This window comes from Mustela putorius, unplaced genomic scaffold (assembly GCF_011764305.1).
Source record: "Mustela putorius furo isolate JIRA1106 unplaced genomic scaffold, ASM1176430v1.1 tig00003845_pilon_pilon_pilon, whole genome shotgun sequence".
Classification (NCBI taxonomy): Eukaryota; Metazoa; Chordata; class Mammalia; order Carnivora; family Mustelidae; genus Mustela; species Mustela putorius.
This window is the reverse complement of record NW_025421998.1, coordinates 27,385,082-27,404,928: the sequence shown is the minus strand read 5'-3', so window position 1 is coordinate 27,404,928 and position 19,847 is coordinate 27,385,082. Positions and strand designations below refer to the sequence as shown.

Genomic DNA, 19,847 nt, shown 5'->3' with positions numbered 1-19,847 from the left:
GGGCTGGACCCCAAGACCCTAGAATCATGAGTTGAGCAAAAGGCAGACACTTAATGACTGAGCCTCCCTGGCGCTCCTAAAATAAATTTTCTACGTTAAAACTAAAATGGTCTTCCATGAGCTGCACTGGTCTATGAATTTGAAAAGGTGATAAACTTCTCTACTCAACCATTTTACATGTATTTATGTTGACTTTTTACATACATGGGAGGAAATTTATGGAGATGATCACCATCATGCCTCTAATCTGTTCTTTGAATGCAATGTTAAGGCATGTTGTTTGACATTGTTTTTTCCTTTCTTGACTCTTATTTTCCATTTAAATTGTACTCTCCTAGATCTAAACAAAACTATTGGTTTGCAAAGAGAGTAGAGATCTCTACATGACTTTACCGTTGATAGAAAAATCTCAAGGAAGAGCCTTTTTTGATACTGAAGCATCCATGTGATATGCAATTTATTAGAATAACTTAGCATTTTACTTTTCTTCTACTTTTCTTTATATCTGTAGAACCAAAATTTGTAGGTTCATATCTGATTCCCGACAACGAAGACCGAGATGACAACAAAGTGTATTTCTTCTTTACGGAGAAGGCCCTGGAGGCAGAGAGCAACGCACATGCAATTTACGCCAGAGTGGGGAGACTCTGTGTGGTGAGGACCGCCTTTCTCTTCCGTTCCGCATGCTTACCTCCCGATTTACCGTCAGGTCTTGGTGATTGTATTGTAGGCTTTCTACTTTAAAATATTTTCTGGCAAAAATAAATAGATAAATAAATAAATAAATAATAAGGAAGATGTTCTAGGATTCTACAGGCTGCCTAATAGTATTTGCTACCTAATCTTTAGACTTAACATCTCCCTAAAGTTTTATCTTAGAAGAGCTGTGCCTTTTATGTGATCTTCCTCATTTTCCAACCCGTACTAAGAAGAGCTAGTCTGTAGTTAGGCTGTACTTCTTCCCACACAGAAGTTTGAGCTCCCCTCTTAAAAATTAATTTAACCAAGGTCTTTTTAGTTTCTTTAGTCCACATACTAAGTAATGTATGCTATGTTTCAACAGGTCATTTGATTGATTCTTTAGAAAAAACATCTGTGTTTGATTGGGTATTCAGATAGGCTGTTAGTGAATATTCAAAACCAACTGACGTAGCAATATATATTGAGAGAATGCTAATAATATTGCAAATGTAAAGTTTGATATTTAAGAATAAGAGGTAGTTTATATATACATATCTATGTCCATGTATGTACATTTGTGTGTATATATGTGTGCAAATAATATGTACGTACTGTGTATGTATGTATTTTAAACTGTTTTTTTTTTCTTAGAAAAAAAGAGTGGTTGTTTTCTGTATCTCCAAGATAAGCAGATTATTTATCATTAAAATAATAATAAAGTTTATTGTATTATAAAAGCCACTATTTTATATAGAATAGACCACTCTATTAACATTCCTTAATGTCTAGAAAGTATATTTAAGGGCCCAGAGTGAAAGTATACTAACAAGGCAGAATGTGCAAGCCTCAAATAGTTTTTATGTGGAATTGCAGGTATGGTATTATTTGAGGATTCGGCTACACTTTCCAGATTAAATTAAAAAATTGCAACTGTTCTCATCTGCATGTTTAATAATACACAGTTGTGGTTAGAAGTCCTTTAGGTACTCACTCATCTGCTTTGGTTCATTGCAGAATGATGTAGGAGGACAGAGGATACTGGTGAATAAGTTCAGCACTATACTAAAAGCCAGACTGGTCTGCTCAGTACCAGGCATGAATGGAATTGACACCTATTTTGATGAATTAGGTAAATCTTCTTGAGAGAATTAAGTTGTGCTCTTTGATGTATATTCCTCTCTCTACCCCTCTCTATTTCTAGCACGTATTAAAACTTGCTTCCCACAATGAGCAAGTTTCTCTTCTTTTCACTGTGGCCTGGTCTGCATGGTGGGGTCAGGGCAGTTGCAGAACAGGCGATCATCTCCGTAGCTGGCAGTCAGCACCTCGTTTCTTCCTTGTGGCCCAGCTCAGGGTCATCCTGAACAGCCAGGTGTTTCACTCTGTTGTGATTTGGTCATGGCCATATGACTGTGTCTGGACAGAAATTGATGTCTTACATCTGCAGTGGGTTCTAAACTATTTTATGTCAATGTATTTTCTTTACACGCAAAGAGGACTAAAAATACTCATCTAATGGTCTTTAATATTCCAGAGGATATTTTCTTGCTGCACACCAGAGATCATAAGAACCCAGTGATATTTGGACTCTTTAACACTACCAGGTAAGAAATTCATAGGATCTATGAAAACATGATGAAACAAAATACGCCCTACTCCTTCACTGTGTAAGTTGGAAATACTGTTGACCCACTGTCACCGTTTATTATTTTATGTCACCAATTTCTCTTTGTTCTCTTATGTTTGCAATTGTTCTTTTACTTTTAAAGCCATGATCTCAGTTCAGATCTTTATTTGTTTCTGTTTGAAGCACCCCAGGCTCAGTCTGTGCTCAGTATCCTAATCCCCTTCCGCTCTGACCTACAACAGGATGATTTGCTTCTCACAGTTTATAAGGTATTTGTTCCGTGCTGTAAAGGCTAGCATAATTCTTTTAATTGTCACATAGTTTTCCAAGTCACGTTTTCAAGGCTCTCTGTCAACTGTTAGCCACTCGGCTTTGGAAGTTTTCCTGTAAGATTATGCCTTCACAGAATCTATTTCTAACTCTAGGGTTCGTTCCATCACTATGATTTTATTTGCCCACTTGTTTTGCTTCAAATGACTCTCTTCCAACACTGACTTTTATCAGTTCTCTAGTGCTGGTCGGTTGCCATCCGTAAGAAATATTCCTTGATACCTTAATCACAGAGCACTTCGCTTACTCCTTTACTCAGGGGGTCCTGCTCCCATGTACCTTCATAGCAAACATGTATTTGTGATTTGCCTACCATGTTTTAAATTTATATAAGCTGTTCAAGTTTAGGGCATATCATCTATTATTTTTCTCTTTAGCATGTTTGCATTTTGCCCATCAAACAGTGTTGGAAAAATATGAAATATCCTTTCACATCTATGTGTCAGTATATGAATGAAAAAATATTAGAATCAGTTTTGGTTGAAAGTTTACATATATAATTTCCTGAGTGTGTCTTTCCAAATAGGAGAGAGTGGATGTGAGATGCCTGGAATGAGAAATCAAGAATATTTCTTTGGGTGCCGGGTGGCTCAGATGGTTAAACATCTGACTCTGGACTTTGGCTAAGGTCATGATCTCAGGGTCTTGAGATGGAACCCCATCTTGGGCTCTGCTCTCAGTGCAGTTGGCTTGAGATTCTTTCCCTCCTTCTTCCATTCTTTTACTTTCCCTTGCCCTTGTGCTTTCTTTCTCTCTCAAATAAATAATTCTTAAAAAAAAAAAAAAAAAGAATATGCCTCATATCTCTTGAAAGGGATAGAATGATCAAGTTCCCTTCCTCTTTTGCATTGCCCTGGACTTAAACTATTATAATCATGTTTGCTTTGTTTGCTCAGGGTCTCTCCACAAAGCTTCTGCTTGGTTTTTTCCCAGCAGAAGATTTCTTATGCTCACTTTGAGAAAAATAATAAAGTTCTTTCAATAAATATTGTGCTATTTTGAGGAGACCTTTTCTTCAACAGAGAAACATGGAAACAATTTTGCTATCAGCTCGTCATTGATGCAAAGGAAAGTAGTGAATGTAGATTAGTAGTTGTCACAATCCACAGAAAATCCTTCTGTTTTTTAAACTTCATATTTATTCTTAGGCTGGTGAAGAATTTATATGGGTTGTGTTCTAATTCCATGGCTTTATATAACAAAGAAAAACTACGGGATCACCAGAATAGGTTTTCTGTGGGTTCGTATGGTCACTTTATAAGCTACTTTCCTAAGTGTTCACATAATGGGTCTGTCTAGATTTCAAAGACAACATGTTATTTTCTTCCATAATTTCAATTTGACTGTTCAGTTTATACATAAATCTGTGGAAAAGGCTTCCCAGCTGTTACCTGACGTAAAGGTTGATATTTGTAGCATGGTGATCAAAGGTTTATTGCCACTTTGGTTGGGAGACCATCTCTGGTTTTCTCACTATCGCAGGCATTTCCAATTGCTTCAAGGTGTGTTACAGCATGTGTGAGTTGATGTCCTAGGACAGGAACGTAACTGCTGTTCTACAGGTGTCTCCCTGCGTAGGACCTTCTACATTTAAAAAGAACTGTACATTGTGCAGAGCACGTTCCCAAACATTAATTATTTTGATTCTCACAGGATACTGGGGACATGGTAGAATTCATTCACATCATGCAAAATTAAGGAAAATGGTCAAATTCTTAAAACAAGTCACTTTAAAATGTCCTTTCACAGAATCTTATCACAAATGCTCCCAGTAAAACTTGCTATTGTTAGTCATTGGCTGTCTTTATCCTTTGCAAGTAGAACTTTAAAAAAAAAAGTGATTTCAGTTGCTGCTAGTTCCGGAGGTAAAGAATTCAAGTTTTATATAATTTAAGTCATTCTCCCCCAAATTAATGTAGTTCAGCCCAGTCATCTTTCCGCTCCGGTACAGTTTCAGTGGCCTGGTGGTCCCTGGAGGATGGGATATACGGCAAGCCTATTGATGCCTCTGTGACCCCAAGGTAAAAAAAATAGAACAAAGCCCCAAAGTTTCATAAGACTTTAACTTGTTATTTGATCATATGCACTGAGAAATCAAATAAAATTTGAACAGAGTTAGCAGTATTTACAGCATAGTGATTGGGTAAACACTGTCTACTCAGAATATGAAACAACAGTCAAGGAGACAAAGCTTGAAATTAATAATTCAGCTCGGGAATAAACCTTTTTAAATAGTCAGGCCCTATTTTCCTTCATAAAAATATTAAAACACAATATCAGATTAACAATAATGTGAGGTGATAGGTGTCCTTTTTTTTAGTCTAACAATGTCATTTTCAGTTTATTGTAATAAGAAGATAAAGAAATGGTAAGTTTTAGAGTTCCAGTACTTGAAATATTACAGTAGTTAATATTTCTAGAATATCCTCTATTTAAGATATTGCAACTTTTTTTATCCAAAAGACTTCTTTTCTCTGTACTCTGAGGTGTGTGACTAGCTGACTGCTAGTCAGTTCCAGAAGACTAATTGTCTACCTTTTTTTTTTCCAGTAATATATTTAGAGGGCATGCAATATGTGTCTATCATATGTCTAGCATCCGGGCAGCCTTTAATGGACCGTACGCACATAAGGAAGGACCTGAATACCACTGGTCACTCTATGAAGGAAGAGTCCCTTATCCAAGGCCTGGTTCCGTAAGTTTAGGCATTTAAAAAAGTATTCTTATTTTTTTAAAGGCTCTCTTTAGCAATATTTTGTTCAGTGTTTAAGGTGCTTTACAAAACTTCCGTTAAGCAGTTAAGAAATTCTACACCCCAAAATAAAGAAATCATGGTAAAGAAATATCCCTTCTTATATCTGCTTGTATGCTTTTTATTTAATGAAAAAAATCTGTGATGGGTACATCTTAGCAACATTATAAAGTGTATATTATCATTGCTATTTTGGCTGTCTGAGTAACCTCAACTGAAATTGTATTTTTAAGATACTGGTGAACACAGAAACATCCAATAAAAAGAGCGTCATCCTCCTCCATTTCTTCCGAAGAATGAGTGCCACATGCAATTGCAAGGGGGAGAAAGTAACCAAATAATTACATTGTAATATTTGAGTCAGCCTCTAAGTTCCCTAGGCCATACTTTCTCCTTACTTCTTACTTTAGCTTAACTGGAAGAAGCTTTTTCTCTGCCTCACCAGAATACTTAGCATCTCATTCAACATCCTTGCTGGCTCCTAGAAGAAAAATTCCAATACAAAAGTGCTACTAGAGTTCCAGAAGTTTTACCACTGGCCTCTGCACTCGTGCTGCCAAGAGTCTCCCTAACAATCCATGCAAACTTCTGTGCTTTTTACTTATACATGTATCTAAAACCGATGATGACAATGACAGTGATGATGATTTTGTATCGTGTATCCTGGGCACGACTAGGTTGGCAAAATGTAGGCTCATTGTATGTGCTCATGGACCGTGGAGAACAGACATTTAACTTGTCATACAAGTCAAAGTCTGCACTTCTTTGAGCAGCTGGTGAAAACCCATCCCTGTGTTGATTCCACAAGTACTTGAAAGTCAAGTAGAAACCATTTTTGCAGAGCCAAAATCCAAAGTGGAAACAAACCTTACCTCCATTAACAAGTGTAAAGCTTTACCATTTCAATCATTCTCACTAGCTTAAAATTATTACTTCCAGTAAGACATAAAATATACTTTATTTCACTCTATTGATTGAAATTACAATTTAAATGGAGAAAACCCACTCCTGTGGCTTTGCTGGAAATGCTTCTTGAAACCACATGGTATTAAAGGAGATTTGGAGGAAGTGACTGGTTACTGAACTGTTTCCAGGCCGGTCCAGAATGTTTCCAATTATGTATCATGTAAGTACACTCCAGTGAAAACTTCAGACCAAATTAAGAAATATGACCTGAATTTTAAAACAAACCATTAAAAATGCCCTCTTTGCAGAATCTGATTACTACACTACTGTATTTATACCCAAAAGTGGAAAATTCCTTATCAACATAACCATTGTAATTGCTGCTGATTCTGGAGGGAAATATGCAAAACGAAAGAGTACTTAATAACAAGCATGAATCAACACAGTTAAAGGTAGTCCAAGAAGTAACTGAGATGCTATTGAACATTTATTTTTTGAGTCAGTGATTTAAGAATTCAGCACGTTATTGCAAATATTTCTCATTTTCTCAATTTATTGTATTGAATCCATACAGAAATCATATAAATTCATACGGATTACAGTAGAAGAGAGAGGGTTTTTTTTTTCCTCAATTAACACGGACAGAATTTGAATAGCTTTCTTTGTTACCGCACTAGAATTCTATAGTCATTGAGTCCATTGGAACCATCACATTATTATTTTAGTCTTAGTAATGGGAAAGCTTTTTAGTGCAGTTGTGATCCGTAATCCTGGGTGGGGGATTTAACACAACAAAGAGGCTTTTTGTTTTGCTATGAAATTACATTGTTTACCTTCAGGAGTTAATTTACACTGTGAAAAAATAAATTTCAGAAAATGGGGGAAATAATAGCAATATTTATGGTGATACATATTTTTGCCACCTTTGAATTGTACCATTATCATTTAGTACCTCATTTTTCAAAGTTTTTGCTAACTTCTGTGTTTTTCTAGAACTGCATGTTTGGAATGATTCGGTCTTTCTCTGCAATCTTTAATGCAGATTTTATTTTTCTAATGAAGAATTTGTGGTCACTAAATATTTGTAACTGCAGTCAATTAATTGAACACGTCCATTTCCTGATAGCTTTCATAATTGATAATAAATGTGCTCCTTAGATAGAAGGCAAAAAACCTGTTTCTTATCTATTTGCAATTCAGTGTGCCAGCAAAGTGAATGGTGGGAGATACGGAACCACCAAAGACTACCCCGATGATGCCATTCGATTTGCAAGAAGCCATCCACTTATGTACCAGTCCATAAAACCTGCCCATAAAAAACCAATCCTGGTAAAAACAGATGGAAGATATAACCTGAAACAAATAGCAGTGGATCGAGTGGAAGCCGAGGATGGTCAATACGATGTCTTGTTCATTGGGACAGGTAAGGAGGTTACAAAGTACTCGGGCATGTCTGTGGAATCTTAAAATCAATAACATTATTAGTATTTTAAAAAACTATCAACAAATCTTCTGTTAATCCGTTAGCCCGTTTGAACACTGCTTTTCACTTCAAAGGAAGAGAGGATTTGGGGCAGTTACGGTGTATAATTTCTGACACACAGTCAATACTCAGTATCTTTGAAGAGTAACTACGTGGAGGATTGAGTAATTGACATTAATTAACAACACTGGTTCCAAGCAGAGCTTCTCACAGAGGAAGGAGCCCACCATAGCAAGGATGGCTGTGCTGTCTGTCCCCCAGGTCCATTGCTACCTTTGGCTGTTCAGTAAGATCTCAAGGCTCTTAACCACTTGGACAATAGCTTCACCTAAATCTGTAATCACAACAGTGCTTATCAGGTTCCATTAGAATCAACCATTTGTACCAAACAGGCCAAGTGTTAATCATAATGGAGGTTAGCTTTTGGAGTGGAGCTATAATATCCTGCATTAAGGAAACAAAATAATATAGATGCTGAAAAGTGAAATTTTCAAATAAATCTACAACTTCACTTAATTCCATACCTTAGATCTATCTAGCTTGTGGAAGAGAAGGCGGCATCTTTTAGCATCTGGGTAATACATGACAAATTCTGTCAAGTACTTTAAAATCCTATAGCCATTTAAAAAGCCTTTTAAATCATCATTTCTTTCTTTTTTTCGTATGCATGATAGTCATTGCTACACCAGTTGCTCTTTAGAGGAGGAAGTTTCCTACCCTACATAACCTCAGTCACGGACATAATTCTGCAGAGACATCGCAGAGACCCCGCTCAGGAACCGGGATATAATATCAACACTGATGCTTCAGCCTCTCCATTCATACTTTTTGAAAAAGCAATGATTTAAGTGAGGAAACATTCATCTGATTTGCAGAGATTGATCTCTGGTGTAGGCTGTATTTTATCCTTATTTTAGGAGGTTCATGTTAATAATACGCTCTGCACTGTAGATTCAAGATTAACAAAGCATCACATTTCTTTAACAAACTTAAAATTACAAAAAAAAAAAATTACTTGGCCATGCATGAATTCACTCATAATGACATCTAGTAGAGCTATTTTTTTTTTAACTTCCATAAGCAAGAATAATATTTTTTAGGAGGAAGTATGGGAAAAGGTATGTTATTTTTAAATGTCCTGGAAAGGAGCAGTCATACACAGTCTATCAGTTCAAGACTGTTTTTGGAAATACTCTTTCATTAGATTGACCAAAGCTGTTTGAAAGAATTCCAGAAACATCAGGTATATACTTATGCTATCATGCAAACGATGTTTAACTCAGAGATATCATTGTATTGAGCCACAGCTCTACAACACAAAAGAACCTATTTGATGAAAGTGTGATAAGTACAACATTGGAAAACCCCACAAATGAGAGTTATTTTTCCACCTGTGCTTTAATACTCTGTGTGTGTGTGTGTGTGTTTATAAAATGCTGTATATAGAGAGAGAACGTCCTTATTGCAAATCACTAGTTGGAAATTAATAATTTGAATTTCATCTTTGCTTTTTGCTTGATATAATAATAATTGAATAATAAAAAATTTATTATGTGTTCTCAGCTTAAAAATTATAGTTTATATTCCTTTTCATGTATTATCCAGGTAACTCTTACTAGTTTTCTTCTCTTTTCTTTTTTTCTTTTTTTTAAGATTTTATTTATTTGACAGACAGAGATCACAAGCAGGCAGAGAGGCAGCAGAGAGAGAAGGAAGCAGGCTCCCTGCTGAGCAGAGAGCCCGATGTGGGGTTTGATCCCAGGACCCGGGATCATGACCTGAGCCCAAGGCAGAGACTTTAACTCACTGAGCCACCAGGCGCCCCTTTACTAGTTTTATTTTAAACAAATTTCATTAACCAACCACAAAATTTGATAATTTTTTAACAAATTAGTTAAATACCATATAATTATTGGGTTATTACCTCCAAAGTGCTTATTTTTTCTGAGCTGTTTATAGCACTACATCAAATTATTCTTACAGGCAAATTAGTGTCTTTATATTGAAAAGACCAAGCTCAGCATATCAGATATAATAAAAACTAGGTGGAATTTTAAATTATGAATTTAAATTTATAAAGCTATTGACAGTTATAGAAACTAAATGGTTAGTGCAAGAGTACTTATTCTGTTCTCTCAATAATATGTACTTGAAATTTTTCTTATTAAAAATGTATGTACGTATATATCATGATATCAAATATTGTGTATACATTAATACTTTTTAAATTTTTTAAAATTTTTATTAATATATAATGTATGTTTAGCCCCAGGGGGACAGGTCTGTGAATCACCAGGTTTACACACTTCACAGGACTCACCATAGCACATACCTTCCCCAGTGTCCATAACCCAACCACCCTCTCCCTAAATGCCTACCCCTGGCAACCCTCAGTTTGTTTTGTGAGATTAAGAGTGTCTTGTGGTTTGTCTTCCTCCTGATCCCATCTTGTTTCATTTATTCTTTTCCTACCCCCCAAAGCCCCCACGTTGCATCTCCACTTTCTCATATCAGGGAGATCATATGATAGTTGTCTTTCTCCTATTGATTTATTTTGCTAAGCATAATACCCTCTAGTTCCATCGACGTCGTTGCAAATGGCAAGATGTAATTTCTTTTGATGGCTGCATAGTATTCCATTATATATATATATACGACATATTCTTTATCCATTCATCTGTTGATGGACATCTAGGTTCTTTCCATAGTTTGGCTATTGTGTATATTAATACATTTTGATTTCTCAATCTTTGATTGAATTCTGAATCAAATTATTTGAAAAATAATTACATTTTATTTGTTCTTATTTTTTAGCCAATCATATAAAGTTATATTTTACTAATTGAAAATATGAATATGTAAGTAGTCATATTGTTTCAGCCAGTGATGAATAAATGTTTCATGCATCTAAATCTCAAAGCGTATTCAAATTCATAGTCCCTACATGATTCTTAATTGTTTTGCAAACCAGATTGTGACAACCTTCTGGTTTATCTCTTCTTTTCCTTTCTTACAGATAATGGAATTGTTCTGAAAGTAATCACAATTTATAACCAAGAGACAGAGTCAATGGAAGAAGTAATTCTAGAAGAACTTCAGATATTCAAGGTATTTTTTATAAGAAGGAAAAGGAAATAGCCAACATTTATGTATTACAGACAATTGCAAATGAGTTGTAAATAGGAAAGATGTTAGGTCAGTTTTTTTTCTAATGGGTAGGTTGTGAATTCAGAATGAATTTGAAGTGAAGAATGGTTTAAAATCTATTTGATTATCGCAGACTATTCAAAGGAGAAGGCCAGTATTTGCCCAGCCAGCATGAAAAGAATTTCAGTATATGAACTATGACTTAAAGAAATAACACATACCACATACGAATTCCAGAATCATTATTGCAAAGTCTCATTTTACCAATGTACTACCAACCTAAACAATTAAAGCAAAACAGTAGATTTCATGTTGTGGACATTGTGATGAGTATATTGCTTTTTTTCATAACATATCAATTACCACAAAGTTAGTAAAAAAAAACTAAAAAATGATAATGCAAAGGTTAGACATGACAATTACATGTATGCATATGCATACACACACACACACACACACACACACACAGGCTCAAGTGTCAATATTAGTGACAGTTATGGTTTTTAAAATTACTATGAGGGGTGCCTGAGTGGCTTAGTGGGTTAAAGCCTCGGCCTTTGGATCAGGTCAGGATCCCAGGGTCCTGGGATTGATCCCCATATCGGGCTCTCTGCTCAGCAGGGAGCCTGTTTCCCTCTCAGTCTCTCTACCTGCCTCTCTGCCTACTTGTGATCTCTGTCTGTCAAATAAATAAATAAACTCATTTAAAAAATAAATTTAAAAAAATAATAAAATCACCATGAACACCACATTAGTGAATACTGGCGAGTGCTCCTAGGGGACATACAGGGTTAGGTTCCTGTGAGTCTCTAGTCACATTTTTGTCAACTGGTCAATATATAACGTTGTTCTCAGTGTGTTTTTATTGGAAGTCACCTTATTTACTGTATATTTTTGATTAACTCACATGGAGCTCATGGACCACAGCACTATAACGTGTACATGAACAGAGTTACTTAACCTGTGTATTTTCCCGTAATACACATCACAGCCCTTTTGAAGCTTTGTAACACTAGAGAGCACTTCAGCGCTTTGCTTAGAGGTCATTTTAAACATCAAAATTGCCAGTAAAAAGCACAAAAATGTGAAAAACCATGGCATTAAATAGACCATGAAAAGGACACTTGTTTCGAGTAGGAGAGCTGAAACAAGAAGGCAGAGTGTCGCATTCATTGATCTCAGCTGGGGTTGTACTTGCTGGGCAGCCAAAATTTATTGCCTCTTGGTGCCTACTTGTGTTCACGAATGACCCCAGAACACTGTAAATATTAATATTGGGATTACAAATAAATTTTAGCAAGTAAGCAAATTTGTTTTTCAAAAAGGCTGCAAATTATTAAGATCATGCATGTTTGTAATGGATACATATGCAAATATGTTTATTGGTGAGAAACAGTTCATTTCACCTTGGCTGTCCTGGAGAGATTACATTGCCCATCGACACACCAAGGGTAAGCATGTTCTATCTCAACCAGAGCAGCTATGTTTTTGTTTATCTTGCGTACTGGGTTTCTGTGTCAGATTTCATTTCACTTCAGGGACCTAGCTCCCCTCTGAGGAGCACCTGCCACAGTGTTTTGTTCTTATTCAATCCTAAGAAACATTGTCACTTGAATGAATAAATGAAGGCATGCATGCCTGCCTAAAGCGTTCTGTAGTTTAAAATATTGACACAGGGGATTAGATTTTCTCTTTCAAAAAATAATTATTTGAAGGATTACCATCCACTGAGCGGACCCCACCTGCCTGTTGCTTGTCTCCTGGCAGAAACCACCTGAGTTTGTGGTATTCATTTGAGACACGTTAGTTTTAATCACCAGCCCTGGAATAACACACAGGCTCTCAAAACTGTGTTATAGATCATCTTTCCTCTGTTGCATTTTGAAGACAATGAACTTATTCATCTTGCTCAAAGCAACCTGGGCTCCTATTGATTGACTGTGATAACTCCAACAGAAAAAGTATTTTGTTAGACCTGGATTTAAGCAATTAAAGTCACATGGTTTGTTAACAGTATCATCTATTCAGAGACAACTGTTTCACTTCTAATGGTTCTAATACTTCATGAGAAAGAACACTATGACTCTGATAGTTATTAAAATACTTGAGTTTCCAAAACTTGAGTAATATGCAAATACAAAAATTACATTTCAGAAACAAATGGTGAGCTATTTAGATTATCCACCACTTTTTCCATCTTACGTATCTAACCTATTCCATTAAAAAGAATTTTTAAAAGAAAGCTGTATTTTATTTTATTTTATAGATTTTATTTATTTATTTGACAAACAGAGATCACAAGTAGGCAGAGAGGCAGGCAGAGAGAGAGGAGGAAGCAGGCTCCCTGCTGAGCAGAGCCTGATGCGGGGCCCAATCCCAGGACCCTGGGATCATGACCTGAGCTGAAGGCAGAGGCTTTAACCCACTAATCCACCCAGGTGTCCAAGAAAGCTATATTTTAATGTAATTATAAGTTCCTATTGATTTGCTAAAATGAAAGCTATAGGCTAGCATAGAACTAGTTATATATCTAATATGAGTTCAGATGATTTGCAACCATATTAAAATATGTTTTTGTATTTCTTTAAAAGCTTAAACTTTTTTTTTCAGGACCCAGTTCCTATTATTTCTATGGAGATTTCTTCAAAGAGAGTAAGTTTGTGTGTATGTGCAAGTGTACTTGTGTATATATGGGAGTCATGGTCAATGATAAAGAGCTGAAGTACACGTGCTTATAGATGAATAAGTTACAGTTTTACTCTGATAAAAATAGTGACTCACATGTAATGGATTTCTTTTTCTATTATTGGAAGAAGGTAGGTAAGAGTAGATTTACTTCTATAATCATGATAGGATGCTCTTCTGTAAGAGCAGAAGAGCTCTTACAAAAAAGAGCTCTCGCAAAAATAACGGTAAATGATGGTAATACAAAAAAGTGTGCAGTGAAACACAAACCTCCTCTCCACTTTACTAGAACCAGTTTCTGGTGCAAATTTCTCCAGAAAAAGCTGTTGCATATATTACCTCAAATGTATTTATAAGTGACCATTTATGTCTAGGCAAACAGGAACTTGTAATGTTAATTGTTCTGCTACTTACTGTTTTTACTTAACAATGTATCTTACAGTTTATTCCCTCATTCTGTGTATATATCTGAATCAGTGTTTTAAATGTTGCATGTTAGTGTGCACTAATGGTGGGAATGCAAATTTGTGCAGCCAATATGGAAAACATTAGAGAGTTTCCTGAATGTATTAAAAATAGAACATATGATTAAGCAATTTCATTTCTGGGTGATTTTCCAAAGGAAACAAAACTCTAACTCTGAAAGGCATCTGTACCCACATTTATTGTGTCATTATTTGCAATGGCCAAGACATGGAAACAACCTAAGTGCCCATCAGTAGATAAATGGAGAGGGGAAATGTGGCATATATGTTCAATGGCATATCATTCGGCCACAAAAAGGAAGAAAATTCTCCCATATGTGACAGCATGGGTGGACTTGAGAACATTATACTAAGTGAAATAAGAAAAGGCAAATACCATGTAAACTCACTGATATGTGAGATTAAAACTAACTCCACAAAAAAATGAGGGTTTTTTTTTTTTGTTTGTTTTGTTTTGTTTTGTTTTTTTAACGAAAAACAGTTTGGCAGTTGCCAGACACAAGGGGTGGGAGGTGGGCAAAATGGGTAGATGGGATCAAAAGGTACAAACTTCAATTATAGAGGAAGACCTCGGAATGTAATATATGGCATAGTGATTATGGTTAATGAAACCCTAATGTATATTTGAAAGTTGCTAAGACAACACATCTTAAAAGTTTTCATTACACGAAAAACAATTCTACCGATACGGTGTTGAGGAATGTTAGACTTACTATGGTCATTTCACAATACATACAGATACTGAATCCTTATATCATACGCTTGAAACTAATAAGGTATTACTTGTCAGTTACGTCTCACTTTTATAAATGCAACAATAACAAAAGATCATTTACTTACTCTGTCTGTTATTGGACATCCCTAAAGTTCTTTTAAAAAGACCTACAGTGTTAAACGATGAAAGAGGCTTTCTATTTAAATAACAAAAGAACAGTCAACTTCTTGAGAATTTTGTCAAGCTCACTCTAGCAATTTTGTTTACGGGAGTCCAGGTCTATAAATGTATTTCAAATCTTAGAGAACCAGTGTTCTGTTACCCCTCCTGAGTAGCTGCAGTAATTCAAATGAATATTCACCGAAGTGAATGTGTATAAATGTGAAATTCACTGAGAGTTCCGTCCATTTCTGCTAGCGGCCTCTCTGTTGTTTGATGTCTCTAGCAACAGCTGTATATTGGATCGGCTTCTGCTGTGGCCCAAGTCAGATTCCATCAGTGCGACATGTACGGAAGTGCTTGTGCTGATTGCTGCCTGGCTCGAGACCCTTACTGTGCCTGGGATGGCATATCCTGTTCCCGGTATTACCCGACAGGCACCCATGCAAAGAGGTGAGAGGCCTCAATGCGGTAATTCCCTGGTTTAGAAAAGCCATCACACTTTGTCAAATATCTTTTATTCTGCACCCATCCCATGAAAATAACCACGTTAATTTTGTTTAAGTAAGCCCTCGTAATCATACTTTGTTCATAATATAAGCTCCAAAAGTTGAATTTTCCCTGAAAATAACTCCTCTCAATTACTGTGTAGAGAATGGAGTTTTTATTGGATTTTTATTTATTTTATTTTATTTATTTTTTACCCATGTTTGAATCAACTCTTCCCCCTCCTGACACTCATATTGCAAGACATGAAACCCGTTTAGATAAACTTAAAATGTGGAAATGGCAAGCCACCTCACATGAGGGATTCAAAGACTTGAAAGAAAAATAAATAAATAAATTCTAAAATACATCCTGCATTTGCCCCATGTCCTCTCAACCAGCTGGTCTTCATTTATTTCATTTTGAAAGTGAATATTTTAACTCCTAGGCAAATGTATGACCTGTATAATTAATGAAACGTGTGATTTAATTCAACACAAATGAAAGGCACTTAGAGACCTCCAAACTCTAATGTGTACAATTCAGCGAGGTCATTGCCACTTGTAAGAGAAGGTAGATCTCGGGATTCTTTGAAAAGAAGATCTGGAGGTCCAGAAAGTATTTTGAAGGATGGAGATATTTCTTTGCTCAAGCTATATAAAATTGTGTGTTCTTTGCAAGGAAACATAAAGGAAAACATTATTATCTGTTATAGAATAAGCATTTATTTTTTTCTCCTAGTAAAGTGGCCAAAGACAATATAAAGCAAAACATCAAACTATATACAGTTTCCTTACTGAGAATTAAGTTTTTACTGATTTCAGTTATTTTTACTCTTCTATTCTGGATTACTTCAAACTTTTAAAAAATTTAATTTAGCCCACCTTAATATAGTTATTATTTTTATAAGGTCACATATGTAGTAGAATCTCGCTTTTGCAAAACGTAGTCACCCATTCAAAACCTTTGTTAATTTGACATTAGCTAAATTAACACGGTGTGATGAGTAATTAAAGTATATCATAGGCAGATAGTGAAAAGATCCTTTGAGAGGATATTTGTTAATGTTTAACTTACAAAGTGTTTTCAAGAATCAAGCAAATTGATGTTGTACAAAGGCTTATTGATATTTAAAAACACTTCTTGAAGAATTTAGCCATGTTACTATGTAAAAATAGTGTTCAGTGAATTATTCACCCATTATGCCAACTACTGTACTATGTGTGAGGAGGGTGACGAAGCGGTCGATAATCCTTGGCTATATGAAATCAGAACCTAAAGTGGGAAATGTAATTGTAAATCAGGATGATAGTAGGTCATTACTGAGCACTTATTATGTATAAAGTACTAGACTAAGTGCAGTACATGTTAGACATTATTTAATTCCCAGAATAACTCAACCTTTGAGCTCAGTCTTGTAGGTAGAGATATAAGAAGATTCCAGTTAAAGGGAATTTTACAAAAGGCATAGAATGTTCATGGAAAACCATGTAGTTCCCTAGGTTAGGAGTAGAGAAGCTGGTTCTAAAGGTGGAAAGATAATTTCACCGAAAATAATAAAATGAATTATTTTATTGTTATTAGCGATAATAGCAACATTTGAAAGCTGTGCATCAAATACTTGTGAATAATAAGGTTTTGTTTCAGGTATCCAGTAAGGGTGATGAATTCTTCTAACTGAACAGTTTCCATACCTCAATCCTTCTTGATCCATGGCGCATCTTACTGAAGTATACATCCACTGGCTTGATAATATATTTGCAAAGGGCGGACAGAAAGTTATTTAGTGAAAGTTAAATGAATGGGCAAAATCTTAGGAAAGCGCTCAGTGCTCGAGTCAGGAGCCGTGCTCACACATGAACGAGTTCAGCTCAGTGACATGTAATGGAGATCTCTCAGTGGTGTCAGATCCTTTTGAACCATCACTCACCCCTGGAGGAGAACTTTTTGGATGGATTCCATCACATGAAAAGGAAAATAGTTTGCTTTTACAGCAGATCATTTTTGCTTCAGACCTGACTAGAAGCAGAAATTGAAAACTGGTCATTAAAATAAATACTTTTCTGTTCACAGAGTGAAAATGAGTCAACAGAGGAAAAACATTAATTCTCAATCCAAACCACTTGTTTAAAATAGTCTTCCAAAATACACTATAATTTATATAGCTAAGTCTTTTACTTCCCCTGGCTCTTGTATGTTGTCTCTTTCTGGTGTTCTCTTTAAAAGTTTCTAAGTGGCAAGATAGAGAAGAGAAATAGGCAACTTTTGGAATAAAAGGCAACTTTGATTAACCTTTCTCAAACTCTTGAACATTTACAGTCTTTTTAAAATGCTGAGATAAAAGACAGTTCTATGAAGATAGTATAAAATGAATTGAACCCTTGTTGGAGGATGAATGCTTGCTTTCATGACTTTCAACATACTCTTTGCATACTACTGACATTGCAAAATTTTGCATTATTCTTCACATTGCATACCTGAATTATCTGATTGCTTCTCCCTTTGTTCTCACCCCACATGTATAATAAACCTGATACAGCATTTCTGCAGAGTAGAAACGATTTCCCATTTCCTTGATTTACCTCTGCTCCCTTACTCACTACTGCTCAGCAGACTTTGGATTCCCAATACCAGTGCAATACTGTATGAAGTAAGGAGTCCGTGGAACCATTTTACTTCTCATCCAGAGCTGTTATCGGTTATCTATACCTGTGCACATGCTAGTATAAAATAATAACAGAAGCATAAAACTTTTTGGTTTTGCTCCTTTTTTTGTCAATTTCTTTTTTCAGTTTTACCCAGTAGGATGATTCATACAGCAGCTTTAATCTGAAGTTTATTAAATCCCAGGTTTCTAGACAATGTCTTCTAATCTACAATCTCTGTATTTTGTAAAAGCCAGCTTTGCACACAGGTCATAATTCTAAAAATTGACTGTAAATAGACATCTGCTCTAGCTTTCATTACAAGGATATACTTAAACCATTGCTTCTCAAGTATTGGTCTGTTAACTAAGATCTCAACTCACATGAGAGAAAGCACTTCATCTCTTGAAATGATGTTTCTTTATCATTATTTGGAGGCAATGAGGTAAGCCTAGAATGAAAAAAAAATTGATATTGGAATAATTTTTAAATGTCAGACCAACTTCATTTTACAAAGGAGGACAGGAAGAATCAAGCAAGAGAGAAGATATGTACGAGATCAGACGGCACGTGAGTGATGGCGTTGGGATTTGAATCTGGTTCCTTTTTCCAGATTTTATCATTGCATATGGTTAGAGCATTTCATTGTCACTTCAGAAGCCTAGCCATCTCCCTCTGGGGTGAAACTTCTGCTCTGCCTTCTGTTTTTTCCTTAATCTTGAAGAAATGCCATGATTTAGAGAAGCAAGTGGTGTTTTCTGCACTTATGTAATACTTCTATTTTTATCTTTAATCTGAATTAATACGCTGAAGATTTTGATCTTAGAATTTCAGTGCTAATAATGACGATTTCCATAGTCCAATCCCTCAGAAAGATGCTTACTAATTAAAACAAGATCTACACTATAGAATTTTTCCCCCAAAGGTAAAGAGCATTGTTATTTTTCAGTTATATATCTAAACAATCTGTAAAATAGAAAAAAAACTGGAAGTTATTCTAAATCTAATAGGCAGTCTTGCCATACAGCCTGTTAAGTATGTATAACACACAATCATGTTGCATAGGGGCATATAATATCTATATATACTGAGTAAAAGAGTAAGTTGACTACATTATTGGTTTCTGTCTTTATTGCCAATTGTATTTGTGCTATGTGACTAAGATGGCCATAGAAGAAAATATTTGGATTCTAATACGGTTACTGTTCTAATACTGTTACTTTTTGAATTCCCCTTATTATATGTAGGAGTTTTATGATTTTTATTCAAATAAATAATCTGCCTCAAATCCCACTATCTTTGCTGCACACCTACCTCCCTTACTACCCCAAACCCCCCATTTGAAACAGAAGAATTCTTATTGCACTGGATTTTTAAACAAAATATAAAAAGGGATTTCTCAAGTTATGTCAGGATCCAGAATTCAAACTTACGTGAACACTTAAATAAGAGTTTTATATAGATCTTACCATTGAATAACATTCAGTGGAAATACAGGGAACTATGAAACTTGAATTTTATCCTTTTTGTGTATGACAGATCAATTTTTTTCAGTAGCCGAATACTACTTGAATCCTTAATGCAGTTGGCTGCATTTTAAAGTCTGGAAAATTGAAATCTGACCATCTCCTACATGCATCTACTTTCTTTCAGGCGGTTCCGCAGACAAGATGTTCGGCACGGAAACGCCGCTCAGCAATGCTTTGGACAGCAATTCATCGGTAATCCAGAGAAAATCAATTGCTA

At 35.5% G+C, this 19,847-nt stretch overlaps 1 protein-coding gene across 1 annotated transcript in view; it reads left to right on the top strand.

The window, feature by feature from the left end:
- The window catches only part of SEMA3E (semaphorin 3E), a 252,655-nt gene that overhangs the window by 211,643 nt on the left and 21,165 nt on the right, over positions 1-19,847 (top strand). Inside the window, exons 7-15 of the mRNA XM_004739629.3 lie at positions 512-654; positions 1,696-1,810; positions 2,216-2,285; positions 5,189-5,333; positions 7,497-7,719; positions 10,796-10,887; positions 13,537-13,578; positions 15,257-15,423; positions 19,755-19,822. Of these exons, the coding sequence (XP_004739686.1) occupies positions 512-654; positions 1,696-1,810; positions 2,216-2,285; positions 5,189-5,333; positions 7,497-7,719; positions 10,796-10,887; positions 13,537-13,578; positions 15,257-15,423; positions 19,755-19,822 (1,065 nt within the window). The remainder of the gene's footprint in view (positions 1-511; positions 655-1,695; positions 1,811-2,215; positions 2,286-5,188; positions 5,334-7,496; positions 7,720-10,795; positions 10,888-13,536; positions 13,579-15,256; positions 15,424-19,754; positions 19,823-19,847) is intronic.